Here is a 22,438-nt window from a genome sequence, read left to right as displayed (position 1 = left end):
GTGGCTAGGTGCAGACCAGGGCAGGCTACATATGTGGGAATCCCATCTTGGCCATTTAATAGCCCAGTGTCCTAGGGCAGGTTTCTTACCTTCTCTGTGCTTCAGTTTTCTGTCTGTAATTTAAGGATGATAATGACTCTGTCTCCTAAGATTGCTGAGATGGTAAGTTTAATTAATACATTTAAAGTATTTGGAACAATATATGATAACGGAAGGAAATTTAACTTTGGGTAGTGAACACACAATGCATATACATATAACGTATTATTGAATTGTACACTTGAAACATATAATTTTATTAATCAATGTCACCCTAATAAATGTAATTTAAAAAAATTACAATAAGATCAATACCACCAAAATAATTATGTGGTCAATCGTGTATTAAATAAATTAGTTTTAAAAATTCAAAACAACAATTATTTTAAAAAATAAAGTAGTTGGAGCAATGTCTTGCACAGAGCGTGCAATCCACAATGTTAAGTATTATGATGATTACTTCAATAAGTATTTCTATAAATATTAGTTGATAATTATTAACTACTACTTTTATCTAGTTTGATGAGACCCATTTTTTCAAAAATCACTACTCTAGGAATAAAACTGGGATCTTAAATGGTCACAAAAATATTTCTTTGTCTTCTGCTACACTCACTATCTTCAGACCCTTTCCTTTCCAAATCTACTTCCAAACACTTTGGGGTCATCCTTAAACAAACTTCTTATTCCTAAAAGACCCCATCGTCTCTTTTGATAACAAATATATTTATTGATCTCTGGTTGATCTGGAAGGAAATATCTATAACTTACCTAAATACATTATGTCAACAAACTAGTATAATGCCCTAACTCTAATATAAAGGACAAATAAAAGAAAAGAATTTTATTAAAATTTATAATTCAACATGAAAGACTTTGGACATAATGACACCATATGGGTAATTAAATAGTCAGATACTTCCACTTATATTTAGAATCACTACGAATGTGACACATTCAAATTCAGATTGGTGTGGTTGTATTGTTAGAAAACTAAGATTCTATGGGTCTCATTGCTGTTGGCAATGTTCCCTTCCAAAATGTTAAACAACTCTTGAAAAAGTCACAAACAAAACAAAGTGTAGTGTTTCCTTGCCTAACCATGGAATTGCATTCATGCAAAATTCAGTGTATATTAAAACTGAGTAAAATGCTTGGAGCTTATATCTAAAATGAAGTCAAGCCCTAGGTTCTAATAATTACCAACAAGCTTTTCATCTCCATCAATGTCCAGTGAGACATTCGAAAGTGATGTGGGATGAGGAAGAATTTGTCGTCGTGCCCAGAATGATATTTAGCTTAGTAACAGCTGTTGTGGTGTGCGCGATGACCAATGAGAATGGGCACCCAACTATTCAAACAGATGCTGGACTTTCCATCTCACTAATGAATTCCAAATTAACACCAGCTTTATACTACACCAAGCAGAAATCTGGCATTTATGACACATCTATTAAATTTCTATAGCATTCTTAATCATAGCGATGCCCTCACATGCCCTCTTTGTCTTAGAGGGTCCATCCTATCTGCTCATGAATGCAGTCCTCTCTTGATAACATGGCCAGCACTTGCTCCACTTCTGCTCTGGTGCCCTGTGGTCACCTGCTGAGGTACTCCACTGGTCATGCCCACTAAAGGTGCTCTGCCACTGGAGCTCCAAGGGGCAAAAGCTGCTACTGCTGTGCCTGTCATTGTCTGTGTTAAGGTGCCCTGCCCAGTGTCAGAGACCAAGGTTCATGCTATGCCTTTTTTCTCCTCTGGCTGCTGCTGAAACTGTTGGTGCCATGGCCCGTTGTACCAGTTGTTGTCTTGTCCGTGGGCTGGAAGTCCCTTGGTGGTCTCAGAAGCCTGAATAAATCAAAACTAAATTGATTTGGTAATAAAAGATCAGTAGTCAAAGTCCTTCTTTAGGCTATAATCTTTTTCTATTGCATGTAATTTTATACTCTCAATCTCTCACAGATAATTTGAAAATATATATATATATACTTGTTAGTATTGTTTTAATTTCCTACCTAAAACCAAGAGTGGAAGAGAGACCATGGAATATAGGAGTAACATACTAAAGACTGCCCTTCTCTTTCGTGTTATCCTGTTATCCATGGACATCTCTCTCCAGCATCTCTGTTTCTTTAGAATACATACTGCTTTCTGTTAGCCTCATCCATAGTTCTTCTAATCAAGGACGGTCGTGGTGCACTCTTAAATGATCACAGATTAGTTTCACACTAAAACTCCATTACACTGGTAAATCATAACCAGATAGCATTCTTGTCCTCTATCATTATTGAATATAGTGTTTAAAAGAAAAACAGCAAAAAAAAAAAAAAATAGGTGTCTTTTTCTTTTTCTTATTTTTTGAGGAGTTGTGATGGTGGTGTTTAGTATTGTGGAGTTCAAACAATGTCATGACTGGAACTAAAATATTTCTCTTGGACAAAGTATGGAAACAGGGCTGTATTTATCTTTAAGATATAAAGCCATAATTATTTATAACCTTGTGTTCCATATATTGCAGAAGCAGAAAGTTTACTTTGAATCTAAATATGGAATGCATGGTTAACTAAACTGGTTATACCTAATTTATCTTTTTCAGTTCAGTATTTTGAAATGTTTGTTTCTAGATTCCTTCTCTCAGTCCTGTGTAGTTGGTCAGTCAACAGCCAATTTTAGAAGAGCTTGTGTCATTTAAGGGACAGAACTTTCAACTATATTCATAGCAAGCTATAAAAAGCAAAGATACCACCCACAAAGTGGTATTTAACATTTTCCAGTTACATGATTTATCGGTAAATCTATACATGTGTTGTGCCGAGAGCAAAATGAGCAATGTGCCAGGTGTACTCAGAGTTTTTAATTAAGGGAAATTTTAGCTATTGGGCAGATTTTAGTAGGATATTTTGCTGTTTATAAGCTATTGAAACAACATTTCAAAACATTTGTGGGTGAAAAGCCCTTAATTATATAGAATATGGTTCATGGTGGGGGATGGAGAGCAAAACTAAAAAAACAACAAACAACAACAAAAACCCCAGAAAAACTAGAGTCTCATGTCAATTTTGAAAATATCTAGTCAGAAACATGTGCCCTGATATCAATTCAAGCTCCTGGGACTAATGGATACTGTGAATATTTTAAGTGATTTGGTAATTGAAAGACAGAGTCGGGGATCAAAGAAAATGCAGAGCAACATTCTCTGAACAGTCAGCCAAAGTGGCCAGTTGGAGATTAGATGAGTAGTTTCAAGTATATTTTTGCTGAAAACCTGAATTGCAAACCATTTGATGGGTAACGGTGGTCAAGGAGTTTTGTGACTTTTCACTCCAGATCCATGAAATTGAAGGAACACTCTCGAGTTTGACTCTTCTTGTAATAGAAACTTCATGTATTTTTTTCTTTAAATCCGACTTTGTTTGGTTGCCAGTGGCTCCCCCTTCCTTCACCGTTAAATACCCCAGCTGCCAACTAGGCGATTGGACCCAACCCCAGCTGCAGGAGATTGAGCTGGGCATGGCAGGGAACCGGGGCAAAAATGGACCCTTTGAGAGAATGCTTAGATATTACGCAAACACGTAAAGAAACAAATGAAAACACTTCCTCCAACTATAGGTCTGACTCGAAAAGCATTGAGGAATAGTTTAAAATTATTAACAGTCTTTTTTTTATTTTTGAGGGAAGGCAGGTTGGAGACAAAATGTTAGCAAAGGCATAATTAGCCCTTTTCAACACACAATGAAATTTCTGCCAAATTCTGTTTTTATAAACCTCTTCGCTCCTTAAGTTACTCCTTCTAGCTCACCAAAACACCATCCGGCACAGCCTTTCTCCTCATTGATCTCTTTGTTCACTCTCTTTTCTCCAACATAATTATGTAGATTAAAAAAAATAAATTTAGACAGAAAAAGTTGAAAATCACATGATATCACTTATATGTGGGATGTAAACCTAAAAGCAACAAATGAACAGGACAAACAGAGACTCATGGACATGGACAATAGACTAGTGATAACCAGAGGGGAGGGAAGAGGGGGGAAGAGGGAGGTAGACGGAGTAAAGGGGGTCAAATATATGGTGACAAAAAGAAATCTAACTATGGGAGGTGAACACACAGTGTAAATATATATATGCTTTACTGTTAAAGTATACAGCTGAAACTTATTGGATTTCATTAAACAATGTTACCATAAAAAATTAACTAATTACTTTTTAAAAATTAATTTATTTCTATTATTCAAGGAAAATAACAGAGACTTGGGTCTCAAGTAGGCATGTATCATTCTTTCTTGGAAAAGGAGGAAGAGGAAAGCCCATACTTTGACATTTTATCACCATTACCCAATATTTTCCCCTTTTGACTTAGAGCTAGCTTGAATTCTTTCCACTGCTTGGAATCTAAGCTTCTTAACTCAGTTCCTACTGGCTGGGTCTACAGAGTTAAACTGTAGCACAGACTTTAAGCAGTTAGCTAATGACTTTGAACCCTTGACTGATGTCAGAGCTCACAGGATTATTTTGGGCAATGACTACACCTCCCTAATTAATTGAAAATGACTGGGACATTATTAGGTGCCACAAAATTATTTTCCCTAAGACATTTGATATATTTGGTAAGAAATAGCAAGATATAAATGACTTGTTATCCATCATCCACCTATTTAAAGGCATTTAAAAAGTTTAGTCAGGAACATGCAAACAAGTAGTGTTAATTGAGATGATGTGCTGATGTCAAAACACTAACGCTGGGTTATATAGTGTATTAAGCCCTTGAAAAATAATTTGTATATATGCATATGTAATAATTCATATATATATATATATATGGCATCTTGATCCTACAGAAGATGAGAGATATATGAAAAAAATATGAAGAATATCCTTATAGAAAACAATCATTTGAATTTAATGTCCTTGTCTAAATTCTACCTGGAGAAGAGATAGATTAACTTCAGAGCTTAAAATCCAGACAAGAATAGGAAAAAAGAAATTCAAAATTTTAATCATCTAACATCTTTAAAGACTAATGATTATTTATCACTTTAGCTGTGAAGGCCCCTCCGTCTCCGGCTCAACTGAATTCTTTAGTCATTTACAAGATATAAAACAGGCCAAAGGTACCTGACTAGTGATGGGCTTACATGGCTAAGGTCGAAAACTGAGACACCATTTCAGAGTCTCTTGTCAGGTTCTGCCTGGCTTCTGATGTCGCCCTTTGTGTCTTCATCTAGTAGGAGTGGACTCTTGTATTATACTAACTCTCAGCCGGACCTGGCCTCCACAGACTCCAATCACATCACTGGTCAATTGGAGAGAAAGAATGTGAAGACAAAATGGTTCCACAGAAATATGCTTGCTCAGTGTCCTAATGAAAAATCTCTTCTAACATAGTTCCATGTTCCTGACCTATTTCTAGTATTTGGATTCTGGCCCTCATTAGATTTCATTTTGGCAATTGGCTCTGACTTCTGCATGTTCTATATTTTTGCCTCACTCTCAGAGTCAGACAGTATGAAAATCTTGATATTTTAAATATGCACTTGGTTCATTTATAATATAAATAATATCGATGTAAAGAAACAGATTGACAATAATACCATATATACTTTATTACATCAAAAAAATAGAGTAAAAATTGAAGATTGAGTTGGTTTGTGAAGGTGCCATTGAAGAAGAGAGATGTTAATGCATGGTTTTATTTCAAATAGGAGCAATGACCCTCCATGTTTGTGTCTTACATTTAAATTAGAATTGACTTCAATATACTTACAAAGGATTTGGAATCGCTGTTAGAGTTCTACTAAGTCATTAATTATTCTGACGTAAGTTACATCAATAATATTTCATGATTTACTCCAGAAAATGTTCCTGAGAAAGAAGTTTAATGTTAACGAAGGGATTAACTTATTTTCATGGTGGGTGGGCTAAGACAGCTATTCTATTATCGTATTTGTGGTACTCTGTATTAATATTTATTGGAGATTGTGTTTCAAATTGTTATTAACGATGCTCATTAATTTATACTGAATTATTCATCTATGGTTTTGCTGTAGTTAGGCTTTTTTTCTTTCTTTCTTTCTTTTCCTCTGGAAAATTCATGCAGAAAAACATCAAAGCAAAATTAAGCTGCCATAAAGTAATAAAACTATCTTTCATGCTGTTTGGTCATTGCAGTGAAATCATAGGGGCAAGAAAATTGAAGTAGTAGTCTAGACATAACTTTTATTACCAAGGAAAATGAGCAGAATTCAAGGTTCTTATGTTGTCATGGTCAAAACATAGAGCAGTCCATGAGGAAAATTGTTTGTGTAGAATTGCATGACTTTGACACTTCCACTGAAAAAGAGCAGAAAGGAGAACATTTACAGCTCGCATTACTGAGTGCTCAATAAGCATTTGATTGATTGATTGGTTAGTTGGTGGAAACTTTATACAGTGACTACCCATTTAAAGAACATTGCTCTGTGATTGATCTGGTCATTGTTATGTGTCAAATCGTGTTTCCACTTACATCAAGACATGGACCACTTCTCATTTCCTAAAGGAAAAAGTAGAAGTTGTTCTTTTCCCCAAAAAAATACTTGATTGAAGTACTGTGCTATTTTTATTTGTGGTTTGGTGTACCCTTATATGGTAACGGCATTTGAAATATTTTCTGAAACCATAGATAGTAAACTATTGGCGTCAAAGCCACGTAGGTAATAATATAATAATGTCAGGAAGGAATTTTGAATTCCCTGACTTAACACTAGACCTACGTACTAATAATGCCTTTAAACATTTGATGTCTCCATTCTCTCGAAGATACTCTTTGGCCAATGCCACTTTATAAAATGAAAGTAAAATTTTATTAAGGAATTGATGTGTTTGGAGTATATAGAGCCAAATTATATCATTTAAGTTCAAGTGTAGGTCTGAAATGGTTCAGGGAGTTTTGTCTATATGTCATAAATCTGTTGACTAAGAGCTAGTTCTGTTTAAATTTATACTGGTTGCTTGCAAAGAAGTCTTTTCCTGAATAAAATAGAAAGGAACAGGCTTAAATGTTGCAGTAACTGGGTCAGTCCCAGGCTTACTCTCTCCACAGAGACTGAGCTTTAATACAGACTCCTTTAAATAAGTGAAACAAAACAGGAAATAAATTGCTTTCCTGGGATACCGCAATGCTAAACTTGAGGAAAGTCACTAAAAACGGAGGGTGTCTTTACAGACTACTTTCAGTAAAGATGCTGTCTACACATTCATTCTTTTCCCACATACGTCCTGCTTTGTTCTTAAGAGACTAATGTGAAATGTCAGATGTTTAAGAATCACATAAAAGAGAATTTAATAGATTAGACTTTATTTGATAGTCAGCAGTGGTGAGAACTTTTTCAACACTTAAGTGTTGAAAAAACTCAAAAGGAGTAACATTTTAGTTACACTTGGCAGTTTCTAAAGTTACAAACAGGTTTTCTAGGTTATAGAAAAGGATTACTGAGCTACTACTACTAGTTGTTATTTAATATTTTTTGAGTGTTTAGTATACGTCAAGTGCTGTGCAAAGCACTTAAAAGGAAATTTCATATTTAGTTCTGTTAGAATACATTTGAGGTAAGTTCTTACTATTACTATCATTATTCTCATTTTCTAGGTAAAAGATACTGAACTTAAGGAATTAGTTCACAGTCTTACCTAAGAAATCCATTAATAGACAGGAGTTAGGATTTTAAAGACAAATGTTACTTTGAAAATTATTCATAAAATATTTTTGAAAGGAAATTGATTAGTCACTATATTACATACAATGTACTAGACAAATTAGAACGTATGTCTTTCTTGGTTTCACCCATGTCTTGTCAGGATCAGGTTCAGTTTGCTTGGTAAACCACATGACACATGGGCCCCAAATCTCTCCCTTACAGCCTTTCTCTTGGCTGGCTGCTGGTGACCTTCTCTACCATGGCTCCTGTGCTCATGGCGACTTTGAGACTCTGCCTGATATTGGGCCTTTTGGCCTTAGATAACTCATCTCTGGGTGTCCATCTCTGCCCCCTCACTGGACCTGCCTCAGTGTTGCAACATGCTATGGTCAGAGTCACTCTAACAAACACCGCTTTGAAGTGGAGAGAGAAAACCAGTCCTTGCCCACGCTACACTCATTTCCTAGGCTGTGAACAAAAAGGTTACACTGTACAACTCCAGCATAACTACTCAGCACTCAGTTTGCTCATTCTTTTCTTTTCAGCCTCTTTTTTCTCTTCAATGCACATATCATTAGTTATTTGGGTAAGAGGAAATTGGAGTTCGCTCGTTAAGCAGAGATTTATTGAGCTCCTGTGTTAAGTCCCAGCCTATGCTTAGCACTAGATTTGCAATGGAGGGAAAAACTCAAAATCCCTGACCTCATAGAGCTTACAGTGTGTGAACCGAAAATACTCTCTGATGAACTGAAAATGATCCCTCCCTTTTAATAAGTGATCAGGTCTGTGAACTTGACTCTACCGTGAATGTATTTCTTTTCCTTTTTGTGCACTAGTCAAGAGATTGGTTGATATTCCCCCAGATACTTCCTCGGGAGGTCGTAGCTTAAAGAGGATCCAGCTACAGTGTCTCCCATGAGGTTTATTGGGCCTCACACAAATAAAACAGCAGCCAATTGACGCTGTGGAACACTCGTAATTGGTGAAACAAACCTGAATTCACAGAGGGTCTACATCTGAGCTCTGGCCCTGGGACCTTTGCCACTGATCGTCTTTCTCCATTAGGTCATTTATAGCATATATTGAAAATTATAACAAGACTTTTCACCTAGGATTGAAGTAATTTAGAATTGTAAAAGACCTTAAAAATTATCTAGTTATTCATTTGGCAAATATTTGTTTATTTGTCCTTGCTGCTGTGCTTTTTTTCATCAGCATGCAAAAAAGGAAACAGATTCAGAAGTGAAGGTATTTGTTCTTTTTTAGGAATTGGCAGAACTCGGGGTGTGCTTCTGTTGTTTTCAAAGCATTATGCTAAACACTCATTGAGTGATTTCAGGAACATCTCTCATATTATTCAGGATTCTCCAGGGAAGCAAAACAAATGATATAGATATATAGCTGTCCATATAAAAATTTATTATAAAGTATTGGCTCACACTGCAACGAAGGCTGAGAAGTCCCATGATCTGCTCTCGGCATGTCGGAGACCCAGGAAAGCCAGTTGTGTGGTTTGAGGGTGTGCGATCCAGGGAGCCACGGTGTAGAATCTGGTCCCGATCTGAAGGCCTGGGAACGAGGAGCAATGAGGGGGGATTGGAGTCTCAACTCAGTTAGTCAGAAAGCAAATTTAAACTTTTTTTGTCTTTTTGTTCTATTCAGGCCCTCAAAGCGTTAGTTAATAACATTGGAACGAGCTATCTGCTTTACTCAGTCCATTAATTCAAGTGCTAATCTCTTCCAGAAACATTCTCACAGACATCCCTTGGTCCAGTCAAGCTGCATAAAAAATTAGCCATCACACTATGTTGTCATTTTTATTCACAGACATTCTAGCCACTGGGACCTCCTTCTTTCACAGGTAGTATGTTTACGTACTTTCTTGCTTCCCTCCAATAGTGTCTTAGTGTAGTAAGGAAACTTTTATGAAGTCAATGATATTTGATCAATATTTAACCAGTTTTTACCTAATAAAAGCCAATTTTATGGTTCAGCCTAAGCCATCCCCTGCTGCCACATACAAATGCTCTTATTTGGGGTCAAAGCTGGCATTATTTCTCTCTCAGTCATTCTTTCTGTTTGTGCACACACATGTGCATGCACATGCACCTGTTACTGAGCAGGGACTCACTGCAGGATGCCCACAGAAGCCAATACCATGGCGCTAGCTTGGGAGAAAAGAAAAAAACAACTTTATTGCAAGGTTGACCTACAAGGAAACAGGTGGAAGAGTGCAGATCTGTCTCTCTGATTCAGGGTTTTGAGGGACATTTAAAATGTTGAGGTGAACAGGCTGGTATGTAGACGTGCTGGCTGGGCAGGTTTCAATTGGAGGGCTTTGGAACTTGGCCATGTATGGTAAAATATGGTAAGAGGCTTCAGCACCAGATATTCCTGGACAATAAACCCTTCTCTTCTGAAAGGGTTCTGGCATTCAGGTCCTGGTCATGTCCCAGTCCTTTGGTTCCATGAAGGGGGCAAAACTATGGTTCCAGATATTATTGGAGGTCAAAATTCTCTCCTCTGCACATGCTTCAGCTGCATGACTTATGGTTTTGTTCTGTTGTCTCTGAAAAACAACTCAGTGTCTTGTTAGAAACAGGATATGGCCAGTTTGAGCTGGATCTGCAGTTACACAAATACACGCATATACTGTAATTGTTTCTCCAGGACATGTGACTAGTAAGAAGACTAAGGCCAAACTTTTATTTTCCAAGTATAGGGTTTATGCTGGATATTCTCCATTTGCCCTTTCACATTCACTCTAGACCCCTCCCCAGGAAACTCTCCTCCACAGACAGCATCAAGGCTCCCTTATCCCCTGACTTCTGGCAGGAGATCAGAACTCAGGAGGAGAGAACTTTGGGATCTTTATTCTCTGGTTCCTTCCCTGCTGGACTCTGGCTTGGAGTGCTTCTGTTCCTCTCACAGATGTGCCTTTTGTTTAGTTCCGTAATGGACCTCCTCCTGGACTAAGGGTTACTGTTGGGGGCAATCTGAACTCTGGCCTGGCTCTGGTAACATTGGGGACTCTCGGTTCTTTTCGCCAATGTAGAAAGAATTCTAGCTCAGTGAGATTTATGAGAGGTAAAATTTGTTAAAGGCACCTTTTGAGGTAGAAGTGTGCCATGCCTAAATAGGCTATAACTGTGGAAACTAAAGGTGTGATTAAAGTACACTCCAGATGAGGAGTGGGTTACAGCGAAGAGGGCTTTAAAAGCAGAGAATGGCCGTGATGGGGTGTTTCAAAGGCATTCCTAGGTGATTGGCATGTGAGGTCATTATGATTGACATTTGGCTGTTATATAACTCCCTGCCTACTACACATGTGCTTTCCCAGAATTCAGTCTGTTATAATTAGATTCATGAACTTCTGGGCATAGGCATGATATTAGAATGATGTTTTAACAAGGCTGAGGTGAATAGAGGGTCAGAGCAGTCCTTACTGCACAAGCGTCTGTGGCTGGACTCAACCAGCTATAGGTTTATGCCCTTTGTCTCCAGTCCTTTGTCTCTCAGGATACAGAAGTGATTTTTAACTACAAAATCTGTGTTCTTTGAGTGGTCTCTGGGCTGGACCTTTGCTCCTTTGTTCCCCATCAGTGGTCTCTGGGCTGGACCTTTGCTCCTTTGTTCCCCATCACTCGTGTCTGTCTAACAACCTAACAGTAAGAGCTTCCATTTTGTCAGCCACGGGGAGCTTTAGTTCCTATTGTTGTTTTTCCTTAACTCTGCCCTTCGTTTGTTTGCTAACAGTCCCTTGGTTAATAGTCCCTTGGTTAATGGTCTCTTCAGTTACCGCTTTTACTCTGCCATCCATCCATTTTCACCCAGGGCCCAGACAGAGAGTTATTTCCTGGCAATCGCATTTTATAGAGTTTTATAAATTATTATGAAAAGGTATTAGTGGAGCTTAATTTTAATTTTTAATTATTTTAAAAATAGGTATTTAATTATTTTTAATTTTATATTCCCAATCAAGGGAAATTGGAATGATTTTAGATGTCAGGAGACAGGTAATTATAGAGTTTTATTTTTTGTTTATTTAGAATTGTTAAAAGTAACAGCCAAACCTGGAATACTATAATGGAAAATCTAACATATGTATTACGAAGGGTAAAAATTACTTTAATCAATTGTAAATTCCGTTGTTCAACCACAGTGTCAGGAGCTGATGTGGAAATCTGACATATTTTTTGCAATTCCTATATTGGAGTCCTTCAACTACGTAGCCTAAGTTCCTCCACTTAAACTAAACCAAAAAAGTGACATAAAATTGTTTACTCTTTTGACATATTTGCTGACTACTACTTCAAAACCATTGAGCTACTACGTTGGTGAAAACACTTAATATGTCTAGTTTTTACAAGGTCAGCTCTCCTTGGGCTTCAAATCAGTGCTTTGCTTCCGGGCAGCAAAGGTAAAGAGAAATCAGAGTAAATTACACTATCCTCATCATACCAAGGAAGGCTACAGATTAGCTCTTCAGGAGAGACAAAATTATTCCTAGTAATAAATTCTAAAAATGTCTGTTTAGTGAAAAAAACAAAACAAAACATGTATTTTCTTCCTGCAAATTTAATCTACAAAAATAAATCTAGTGAAAAAATAGGAAACTTATTTTCCTACTGCGAATTTAAAGGATTATATAAACACTTCAACTCTTTTTAAGTTGTGATTCCTAAGAAGAGAAATTACCTAATGACTCTTTGTCACCTCTAGAAACAGGCAGTTTGAATATTTCTTTTATTAAGATATATTAGAATGTCATTAATAGGGAAGCCTTACAAATAGGTTATAATTTTTTGAGAAAGATCGCACTGTGCTAAATAATGAGGTATGAGAATACACTGAACAGCTTGACTTCTGCTGACTTTTACTTAAGAGCGTGAAGTGTTTTAAATTAGACTATGTTAGTATTGATGAAATGTGCACAAGGGGAAAATAATTTGAAGGCTATGTTCCATTTCAAGAGCGGATAAATTGTATAATTTAAAAATAAAACACTGTGACCTGGCAGTAAGGAAGCAACAATGCTTGGATGCTGTGGGAGACAGTGGAAATTGGGGCAACCTTCTGGGAAGCCAATTCAGTGATGTCTATCGAATGTACCATGCACTTGACCTGGCAATTATGCATACAGATTAGAGTTGCCCCTAGATAAACATTTAGAAGTACACACACACACACACACACACACACACACACACACACACACACACAAAATATGTAAGAGTATTCACTGCAGTATTTTTGAAATAGCAAAAGAAAAACATTACAAAAATAATCCAAATGTACAGCAATAAGGGTATGGTTAAGTAAAATGTATATTCATTTCAGGAAACACTCTAAGCCAATAAGAAGTACAAGGTAATTCTGTATATGCTATATGGAAAGGACTCCAGGATGGATAAGTAGGTAAATAAGCCAGACATAGACCATTATGTCTCTTTCCGATCATTTAAAAAGCAGAAATATAGATGCTCCTCGACTTAGGATAGGGTTACCTCCTGATAAACTTATTGTAGGTTGAAAATATCGTAAGTTGAAAATACATTTAATACATTTAACCACTGAACATTGTAGCTTAGCCTACCCTATCCTAAATATGCTCAGAACACTTACTTTAGCCTACACTTGGGCAAAATCATCCAACACAATGAATACACTCTAGGATATCAATTGTTTACCTTTGTGATTATATGGCTGACTGGGAGCTGCAGCTAGCTGGCCCTGCCCAGCATCCCAAGAGAGTATCATACTGCATATCAAAATTTAAAATTCAAAGTATGGTTTCTACTGAATGCCTATTGCTTTCGCACCATCGTAAAGTCAAAAAAATCATAAGTCAAACCATTATAAGTTGAGGACTGTCTGTATCTACATATATAGGTTTATGTAGACATATTGATATTTATATCAGCTTATATATTGAAAAATCATAAGCATCTGACTGAGTGTCTGCTTATCTAGACTTTAATAATGAATACTAAGCTTTGGCTTTGGCAGAGAGAAGTCTTAGGTGGGGGCGAATTGCCAGTTGCTTTTTTCTTTTCATTTGATAGTTTTCTGTACAATTTGATTATTTTAACCATATACATACAATATATCCATTTTTTTAAATGTCAATATGAGTGCTCTGAAGTAAGTCATTATTGTTGGTCTTTACTTTTAAACACTTATAAAAAACAGTAAATAATATTTTACAAAAGAATAAAGCACAATTGTCAGGTTATGAAGGAGAAACTCTAGCGCATGAAGGATTGTATTCCCAGGAAATCAGCTCAAATTGTGTGTGTGATATTCTCATTGCAAACAGTGGGCAGCTCTTGCACCCACATCTTCCTCATGCTGAGCGTGTGTCTCTCAGCTGTCAGAGGATAGGCTTCATGTGGGACATGGGGACATCAGCCTCACCTCCCCTTATGAGCAAGGAAATTTGAAATTAGTTATTACAATTGTTTTCCTAGTCTGTGATAGGAGAACATATCACAAAACAAAGGCCTCGCTAAACATGCATTCACACTTAATGGGTCTGACCTGATGCAGAACGGGGAGAAAATTTGTTGCCTGTTTCCTGTGGACCCCGGAGTTCAACACCATGACTCCGTTTTGGAAACAATTCCAAAAGGAAGCAGTGGGATGACTGTTCTCTGCTCTTGTGAATCTTTTTAGAATTCCGATTCCTGGTGAGCCCCTCTGTGTGTCTGGACCAGAGCACACAAGTCAAGCTGAGTACTTCAAGTCCCCTTTCAAAAGCAGCGAAGCCACCTGTGTGGAAGCCATGGGCCTGGAGACAGGAACAACTGTAAGCTGATCATTTTGCACTGTTATATTCAGCATGCATTTTAGGAGACAGCTAACAAGAGAAAAGCACTGGAATAGAGCTAGGGGGTTTTGCATGTTTAAATTATTATGTCTGTTACATAAATTTTCAGCTATCTCTTCTTAATAAAGAATGCCATCATTGGTTTTCTTCTAGACTAATTCAGACCTCTCCTGCCATAGAATAAACATTCAGGTAAATAAGACTCTTATCTAGGGAGTTACATTAATGAAACTTGAATTTAAAACCTTGACAATATGAAACTATAACATTTTAATTTCCATTTTATACTCAAATGGCAGTGCTTTAGTCTATGAATATGGCTAAATGAATTTTTTTCCCTAGCCGTGATTTTTTTTATGGCTCCCGGGATCTCATGAAGCAACTGCATGGCACCATGTTATTCGAGTTACCTCTAGGGAAATGGTTTTGTAATGTATACAAATTAAGAGATTTTAATTATCTTACCCAAAGCACAAAATAGTTTTCCTCATCTAATTTTATAATTATTAGGTTGTAATCGCACAGTTAATAGTATTTATTAACTGAAGAATTATATTTACCTTTTGCTTACCTGGACTTCAAAAGTTGAAATAGCACAATTTTTTCTCATTGATCAAACATAGACATTTGAAATATAGAGAAACATGGTACAGAAAAGCAAATAGTTATACTTTTTGGTATTATTTATGATGAAAGTACATTTGTTTCATCATAAAACATTAAATTAGTGTTATTTTTCCTTTGTAGACTAAAGGAAAAATAACACTAATTTCCTTAAATTTAATCCTAATTATTTCTTAAATTTACTCCTAATTATTTTTGGTGAAGACTATTGAGTAGAATCAAACTAGTGGGTAAAGTATTTTGGCATATTTTTGGTAACTTGTCAACTATTGTGAAACTTAATAACTTTTCTTGTGTAGGAAAAGATAGAGTAAAAGCAGGCAAGAGCAGAACCAGAAAATTTCAGGTGTTTCACTGTTCCCTAAACTATAGTTTATATCACTTTTGTTACTATAGTACTATATGTGACTAAAGTTTTTAAATCTTTAAACCTTATTCTAGGTACTATTTTTCTACTTTTCTTTCTTTTAAAAAATATTTTGATTAAATCTGCTAGAGTGTAGAACTCTTGTCACTTTGATCCCTTTTCTCTGTACCTGTATGTCCCCTGGTAGTGATGCTAATAAGCAGTGAAATTGTTTCAAGAAAGCCACACACCAAAGTCTAGGCTCCAACAAAGGATAGGAGAGTATACAAAGCTGTGAGGTAATTTACAGATTACGTACCCACCCTATATTATGGGACATTAATGATAGTGTTTTATTTTTTTAGGAATCAAACAATAGTCCTTGCCCCACAAGAAACCATCTTCAGAGCCGAAGATCTATCTGTGATTCTTAAAGCATATGTGTTGGTGACATCCTTAACCCCTTTGCGTGCATTCATTCATTCAACTGGCACGGTTTTGAATCCACCAAAGAAAAAACGCTTCACTGTCAAGGTAAAATTTCCATCGATGCTGTTATTTCACACAAAGTATGCTGAAGATAAGTAAAATGAGTTGGGCTGCCTTTCTCCGACCTTTATGATTATCAAATCCCATTAAACAAAAAAATTGCCTCATTTTATTGCTGCAAGCAGATATTTTCATTTAATAGGTGCAAGTTCAAAAATGAACTGGAAACAACTTTATTCGCTAGGGATCACAAAGGCTGCATCTTTTTTCTCAATTCATCATTTTAGTTCAATTCTTTGACCCACTACAAAGCTAGTTGTCGGCTGTATTATGTTTTTCATGACTTTCCACTTTTCAAGAAAAGTATAGTGAATGCAACAAATGAAAATATAATAATATTACCCTTATGGTTTTGCTTCATTCTTAGGAAGCAAATGCCTGTTTCTTCACAACAGTAAATATGGAATATTTGCTGAGTGAAAAACAAAGCTCCTGTATTTAGTGTATAGTACTAAGCCATGATGTAAGGGATGATTAGAAAGTTTTCAGGGAATAACTCAATAACAACCCCAAGAAGTTTAGTTATAAAAGGTAACTCAGGTTAAGTCAGTTGAAAATTAGGTCTAGTGACAACATATTTGATAAATTTTAAGGAATTTCTAATTCTACAGAAATAATTGTTTAGAGGACAGATAAGAGGTGATTTCTCTGGTCAAAATTTTATCCCCTAAACTCTTAGGAAGAGGAGCCTGGGGAGGAAGCACTTTCCTCCATTATAATCCATCGAACTTGGGGTTTAAGAAGGAATAGGGTGGAGGAGTGAATGCCAAATGTGATATAATCACACATATCTCATCAACTCCTCACTTGAACAGGTGGACTTCACATCCTTAAGGGGAACAGGCAGTGATTGTCCTAGGGGGTCACCAGGGAGAGGCAGGAGGAAAACAAAAATACTCTCCTCAAGCTTGTCCTTTTAAAGAAGCCTCCAGCAACCACCTTTCCCAAAAACTCCAGTCATCCCAGTTCACTGCCACCACTGGCCAACCAGTTCGAAACAGCTTTCAGAATCCCATGTTCTTTTGTTAAAGTCATTCTTCGATCTCATTTCACCTATGCTAGTTAATTCACTATCTTGATAAGAAACTGAAGTTTCTAGATAGTCCAAGTAATTTTTTTAAAGCTTTTTTTCTTTTTTATTTATACACCACTTGCCCTGACCACAGTAGAAGCAACTGGTAGAAATAATACATATTTTTGTGATAGTTCTTATGTATTTGCTGAAGTTAACTCATGAGAAAAGAAAGCTCTTTGTGATTTGATTTTCTTTATATTTTCGGGCTTTAGTCATTTCTTTGTTTCTTACTCATATCTTTGCTGTGTCGACAGGACAGATGCAAGCTACAGTTGTAGTGTAGGAAAGCACACAGTTCTTGTCTTTTTATCCTCTCTTCGGCATTTGTTTCCTCAAGATCTTGCCGGATTATTCTGAACAACATTGTTACCTGCTCTCAAAAGGAGGCAATGCAGCTTCCTGAGATAATGTGCCAGGGACAATTATTTCCTTACGAGGTCAAGTTATGCTTGATGTTACAGATAGAGTTCAGAAAACAAGGGGATATTTATTTACCTTTCGACTGAAGTCCTTATTGCTTCAGCTAAAACAAATAGATCATACTTATCTGTTAAATCACTACTATTCTCCAAAATACTGCTTTCTCCTGATATTTTTAGATGTGAAAAAATACACAGAAACTGTTATTAATGCTGTCGTGGAGGACAGAACCCAAACCCACGTTAAAGACTAATCATGTGACCCCAAAGTTTTATGAAACACTGTTCTTAGTTCCATAGAACATGGTATGTATGTGTGTTGTGTGTGTGTGTGTATGTGTGTGTGTGTGTGTACAGTATCCTGAGTTCAAAGGCTTAATTATTTAGTTAAATCAGTAGTGATTTATGCACTGTGCAGTGAGGCAAGCTCACTAAACTGGTTATCAGTGGCCATTTATAGAATATTCTGGCAGCTAAAGGAGGTATGAGAGTAATAACAGATATAACTATGAGCTCATTTATTTCCAATTAGGTCTGCTGCTGAGATATTTAATCTGCCAAAGCTTTGGAGAGAGTTGAGAAATATCAAGAAAAGGGAATTTGAGAAATAATGGAAGATAAAAGTTTTGTAAATTTTTTTAAAATCCCCTTCTCTACAATAAAAATAATTTAAATGTGAGATATTTCCAAGGATATTCAGATATAAAAGGGGGTAGGAGATGGAAAAAGAGAAAGAAAATTAATAACAAATGCAACATTTGCTTACTATATCCTTTGATCTATATTTTTTTAGATATATATCCTTCCCTCTTCACTTTTGTTCTTTACCCAAGTGGTAGGTAGTAAACTATAAACACTGACCTGCGTCTTGCTTTCATCACTTGCAATAGATCTTAGATATCTTTTCATATTTATTTTTTTATTCGATTTATTTAAATAAGTAAATAAAATTTTTTTTTACCCATTTTTCCTACCCCACCTCCACCCCATCGCCTACTTCTGGAAACCACCAGTCTGTTCTCTGTATCTATGAGCTTGTATGTATGTATGTATTTTTAGATTCCACATACATGAGGGATGATATGGTATTTGTCTTTTTCTGCCTAACATATTTCACTAAGCAAAATTCCCTCAAGATGTATCCATGTTTCTGCACATGGCAGGATATCATTCTTTTTTTAAGGCTGAATAATATTCCATTATAAACATATCACAGTTTCTTTACCCATTCATCCATCGATGGACACTTTAGTTGTTTCCATATCTTGGCTATTGTAATAATGCTGCAATGAACATTGCATGCATGTATCTTTTTGAGTTGATGTTTTCATTTTCTTCAGCTAAATACCAAGAAATGTAATTGCTGGATGATATAGTAGTTCTATTTTTGATTTTTTGAGGACTCTCCATACCATTTTCCACAGTAGCTGCACCAATTTACATTCTCACCAACAGTGAACAAGGGTTCCCTTTTCTCCACATCCTCACCGACACTTATTATTTCTTGTCTTTCTGATAACGACCATCCTAACGGGTGCGAAGTGATATCTCATAGTGATTTTGATTTGCATTTCCCAGTGAGTAATGATGTAGAGCATCTATTCATGTACTATTTCATGCACAACCATTTTTGCTGCTAAGGCAATGCCATTTTCTTGATAAACATAATAAATCTAATTTTAAGCAATATTTAATGCAAAAATGTCTTTCTCTAAAAAGCTCTTGATTCAATTATAAAACACTCCAATTATCTCTATGAATTCAAGTGTAGAACTCTTCCACACCATTCTAACTATAACTTTCGGTCAAATTCATCCATGGCTGTCTTTATACACAGGTCACATAGATTAACTGGAAGAAATGTCATAAATTTAAATTTGGTTCTTGGAATAAAAAGTCACAAGGTATGCCTTTATCTACTGTAAAGTCATCCAGCAGAGAAGAAACTCATATCTGGAACTTCTTTCTGACATCTGGAGATTCTTTATACCTGTGATCACAGCTTACTGCGTGGATGAAAATGTATTGCTGGAGTGATTTGTGACCTCTGGAAAAAAATCTGTGAAAAGCCTTACTTTTTCTAGTTGAGATGCAACTTAAATGAATTCACTGTTTGATCAGCCATCCCACATTTAAAGTTGTTCATTTGTTGATATTCGATAGTCAAAATTACACGAAAATGATGCTTTGAATGTAATCAGCTCTCAAATGTGTCTTGGTTTGAATTCAATCAAGATCATTTAAAAATTTTAAATGTGTGAAGAAATTCTTCAAGACTATTTAATCTCTAACTGTTCTAATTCAGCCTCTGCATTTTCCAATGATCTTCTAGTGGTTTTCCAGTAAATGCATTAGACAGACGTCATGATCTGCATTTCTGGGCAGGACCACCTTTATAGAAAAGGGAAAACACAGGACATTGCAGCCTTTTCTCAAGTCAATATCTGTGAGCATCATCTCTGGTGGAAACCCAAGTTAAAGTGAGCTCCTTCCTGCCCAGCCTGTGGCTCTAAATCACTAGCCCTCTACCAGCACTGCATTGGCCTTTGGGGGACCATTCTTCCATATCCTCTTATATCAATGCCATCAGCATGTGTGCACAGAGGAGAGAGTGAACCTTGGCAAAGCGGGAATGTTGTCATTTACACGGACTCTTTTAAAAGAATGCATATATCTCTTATTCAGTTTTGGAAACATGACACAGTTGTAGGGAAGGGATGAAGTTAGCCTCATTTGTTGTCAATATTTATGCAGTGCTTTTCATAACGTCGGGCAAGATAGCTTGTATATTCCTGGGTTTAAAATGAGTTACGTCTTTGAAAGCAGGCATAAAGTTACAGTATGGTTTTTCAACCTTAGGAAGTTTTCCTGTCCTGATCTTCATTTTACATCCAAAACTGCAGACTATGGAACAGACCTTGTAAAAGACTTTTTCACTGAGCATCTGGCCAGAGAGATTTATATCAGATGTAGAAAGAGCATGAACAAAAGCCTGCTCCTGGGACTTTGTAAAATGAATTGATGTATTACTTAATCTACTATTACTTGGATTAAATTTAAAAATTGCATTAGGGTGTTCATTTTAAAGTATGACTTTATATACATAGAAATTATAGATAACCAATATAAAATTAAATAAACATGGTACTAAAGCTGACTTACAATAAAAACCAAAATAATAATTGCAAAATAACAACTTATCTAATCAGCCTCCATTGACATTAAATATTATTTCAGATATATCTTTGTTCTAGAAAAAGTGATTGTTTTGCAGCTGCACATGATTTTAAAGGGCTATTGATGGTTGCTCTTTCTTATTTTTAAATTTTCATTCATTCATCCGATTTATTCATTCTCAACATTGTTCCCTAAAACGTTTTTCAGGTAATTTTGTGCATTTATTAATTCTTAATACTGAACCTCAATTATCATCCTAATAGGAAGAAAATTATTCATTAATCATGGTCTTATTTATTTGATCAAAAATGACCATTTAAAAACATGACCCTAAGCTTCAGAACAGTTGCAGGCAATGTGTGTTAGAGAGTGCATGGCACATGGCAGGCACTCAAAAAATGTTTACCAATGAATGTTTGTCAATCATTATCATTTTTATTAAAGTTACCTTATTAATTGGAACATAATAAGAACTTTCATCATGAGAAAATGATTTAAGACTAGGTTCCACAACAAAAGATAAATATGATGAATTTACATGTAAATATCTCTTCCAAACTAATGTAGTGAATTTCTAAGTATATGTAAATATAATTAAATGATATGTATGCATTATATATATTGTGCGTATATACACATATATATATAATGTGTTACAGTGACAACATAAGGAAAACTTTAACCCTAATGAATAAATTTGATCACTTTTTCCTTTAGTAGTAGAAAATGAATGGGCATCGATTAAATATCCAGAAAAAATGAGGTTAGCTAATATTTAGGGATTTCAGAAAGTGTGAAATCAGGATATATAAGTGAGTTCCTTCAGAATGCGTGAAAGATGGAAACAGAGAATTCCTCAGTGATATTTTGGATGTTAGGTTGTGTGTTTCTCCAAACTGGAGCCTAGGAGTCGATGGCCTATGGAGGTCATAGAAATTCTTACATATCAGTCTATGTAGGCTTTCCTCTTTCTGCCGTTGTCCAGCATAGGAGTGTCACTCCAATTTCTGTTACACCTTGCTAATCACAAGTTTATAAAATAAACAAGTGTTTAGAATAAAAATGACATAAAAAAAGAGATCTAGTGTAGCAATGTTTCAAATACTTGTGTCCATAGAGAACAACGTTATCTTAATTTTTGAGTTTCTCATTATTTCTTTGATAGTTTTGCTTGCTAAGCCAGAAAGATGTTCAAAGACAAAGCAGCTGTAATCCCTTCCTTCACTACCCTCCATGGAGCTGTGGGTAATGGAACCATGAATCAAGGCAAAACTCCCTGCCGTCTTCCTGAATTTTTCCACTTTTGTGCAGGCACCTACAGAGTTACTGAATTTAATTTTATAAATCTTGATTCCTGGGCTTTGACAACAAGGCTCACCCGCGTGTTCCATCACTGCAGTAATGGTAAATACTCTCTGAGGACAGGATAATATGTTGGGATGAATATATCAGACAAAGACAGCAAAGAATCAAAAGAACAAAAACAAAGAAGAAAAATTAACTTGCCTAAATGTGTTTCAAATCCTTAAAAGAAGAAATTATGTGTTTTTTTTTGTATTTAAAAAGGAAATAAGCCTTCACTGTCTGACAAAATACCTGGTACTCAGCAGACAGAGCAGGAAAGAAGTGGCTTTGAACAGAGACTCCACACATCAAAATGCTGAAAAGAATCATTAGTAATAAAATAACTCCTTTACAAAGTGG

General features: G+C 36.0%; 1 protein-coding gene across 1 annotated transcript in view; it reads left to right on the top strand.

Annotated features, from left to right (window-relative positions):
* The window catches only part of CPED1 (cadherin like and PC-esterase domain containing 1), a 251,847-nt gene that overhangs the window by 74,270 nt on the left and 155,139 nt on the right, over positions 1 to 22,438 (top strand). Inside the window, exons 5-6 of the mRNA XM_006910573.2 lie at positions 14,391 to 14,523; positions 15,880 to 16,048. Coding sequence (XP_006910635.1) covers positions 14,391 to 14,523; positions 15,880 to 16,048 — 302 coding nt within the window. The remainder of the gene's footprint in view (positions 1 to 14,390; positions 14,524 to 15,879; positions 16,049 to 22,438) is intronic.

Source organism: Pteropus alecto, unplaced genomic scaffold (assembly GCF_000325575.1).
Source record: "Pteropus alecto unplaced genomic scaffold, ASM32557v1 scaffold22, whole genome shotgun sequence".
Taxonomy (NCBI): domain Eukaryota; kingdom Metazoa; phylum Chordata; class Mammalia; order Chiroptera; family Pteropodidae; genus Pteropus; species Pteropus alecto.
Note: the sequence above shows the minus strand (reverse complement) of the source record. Positions and strands in the feature narration are given on the sequence as shown.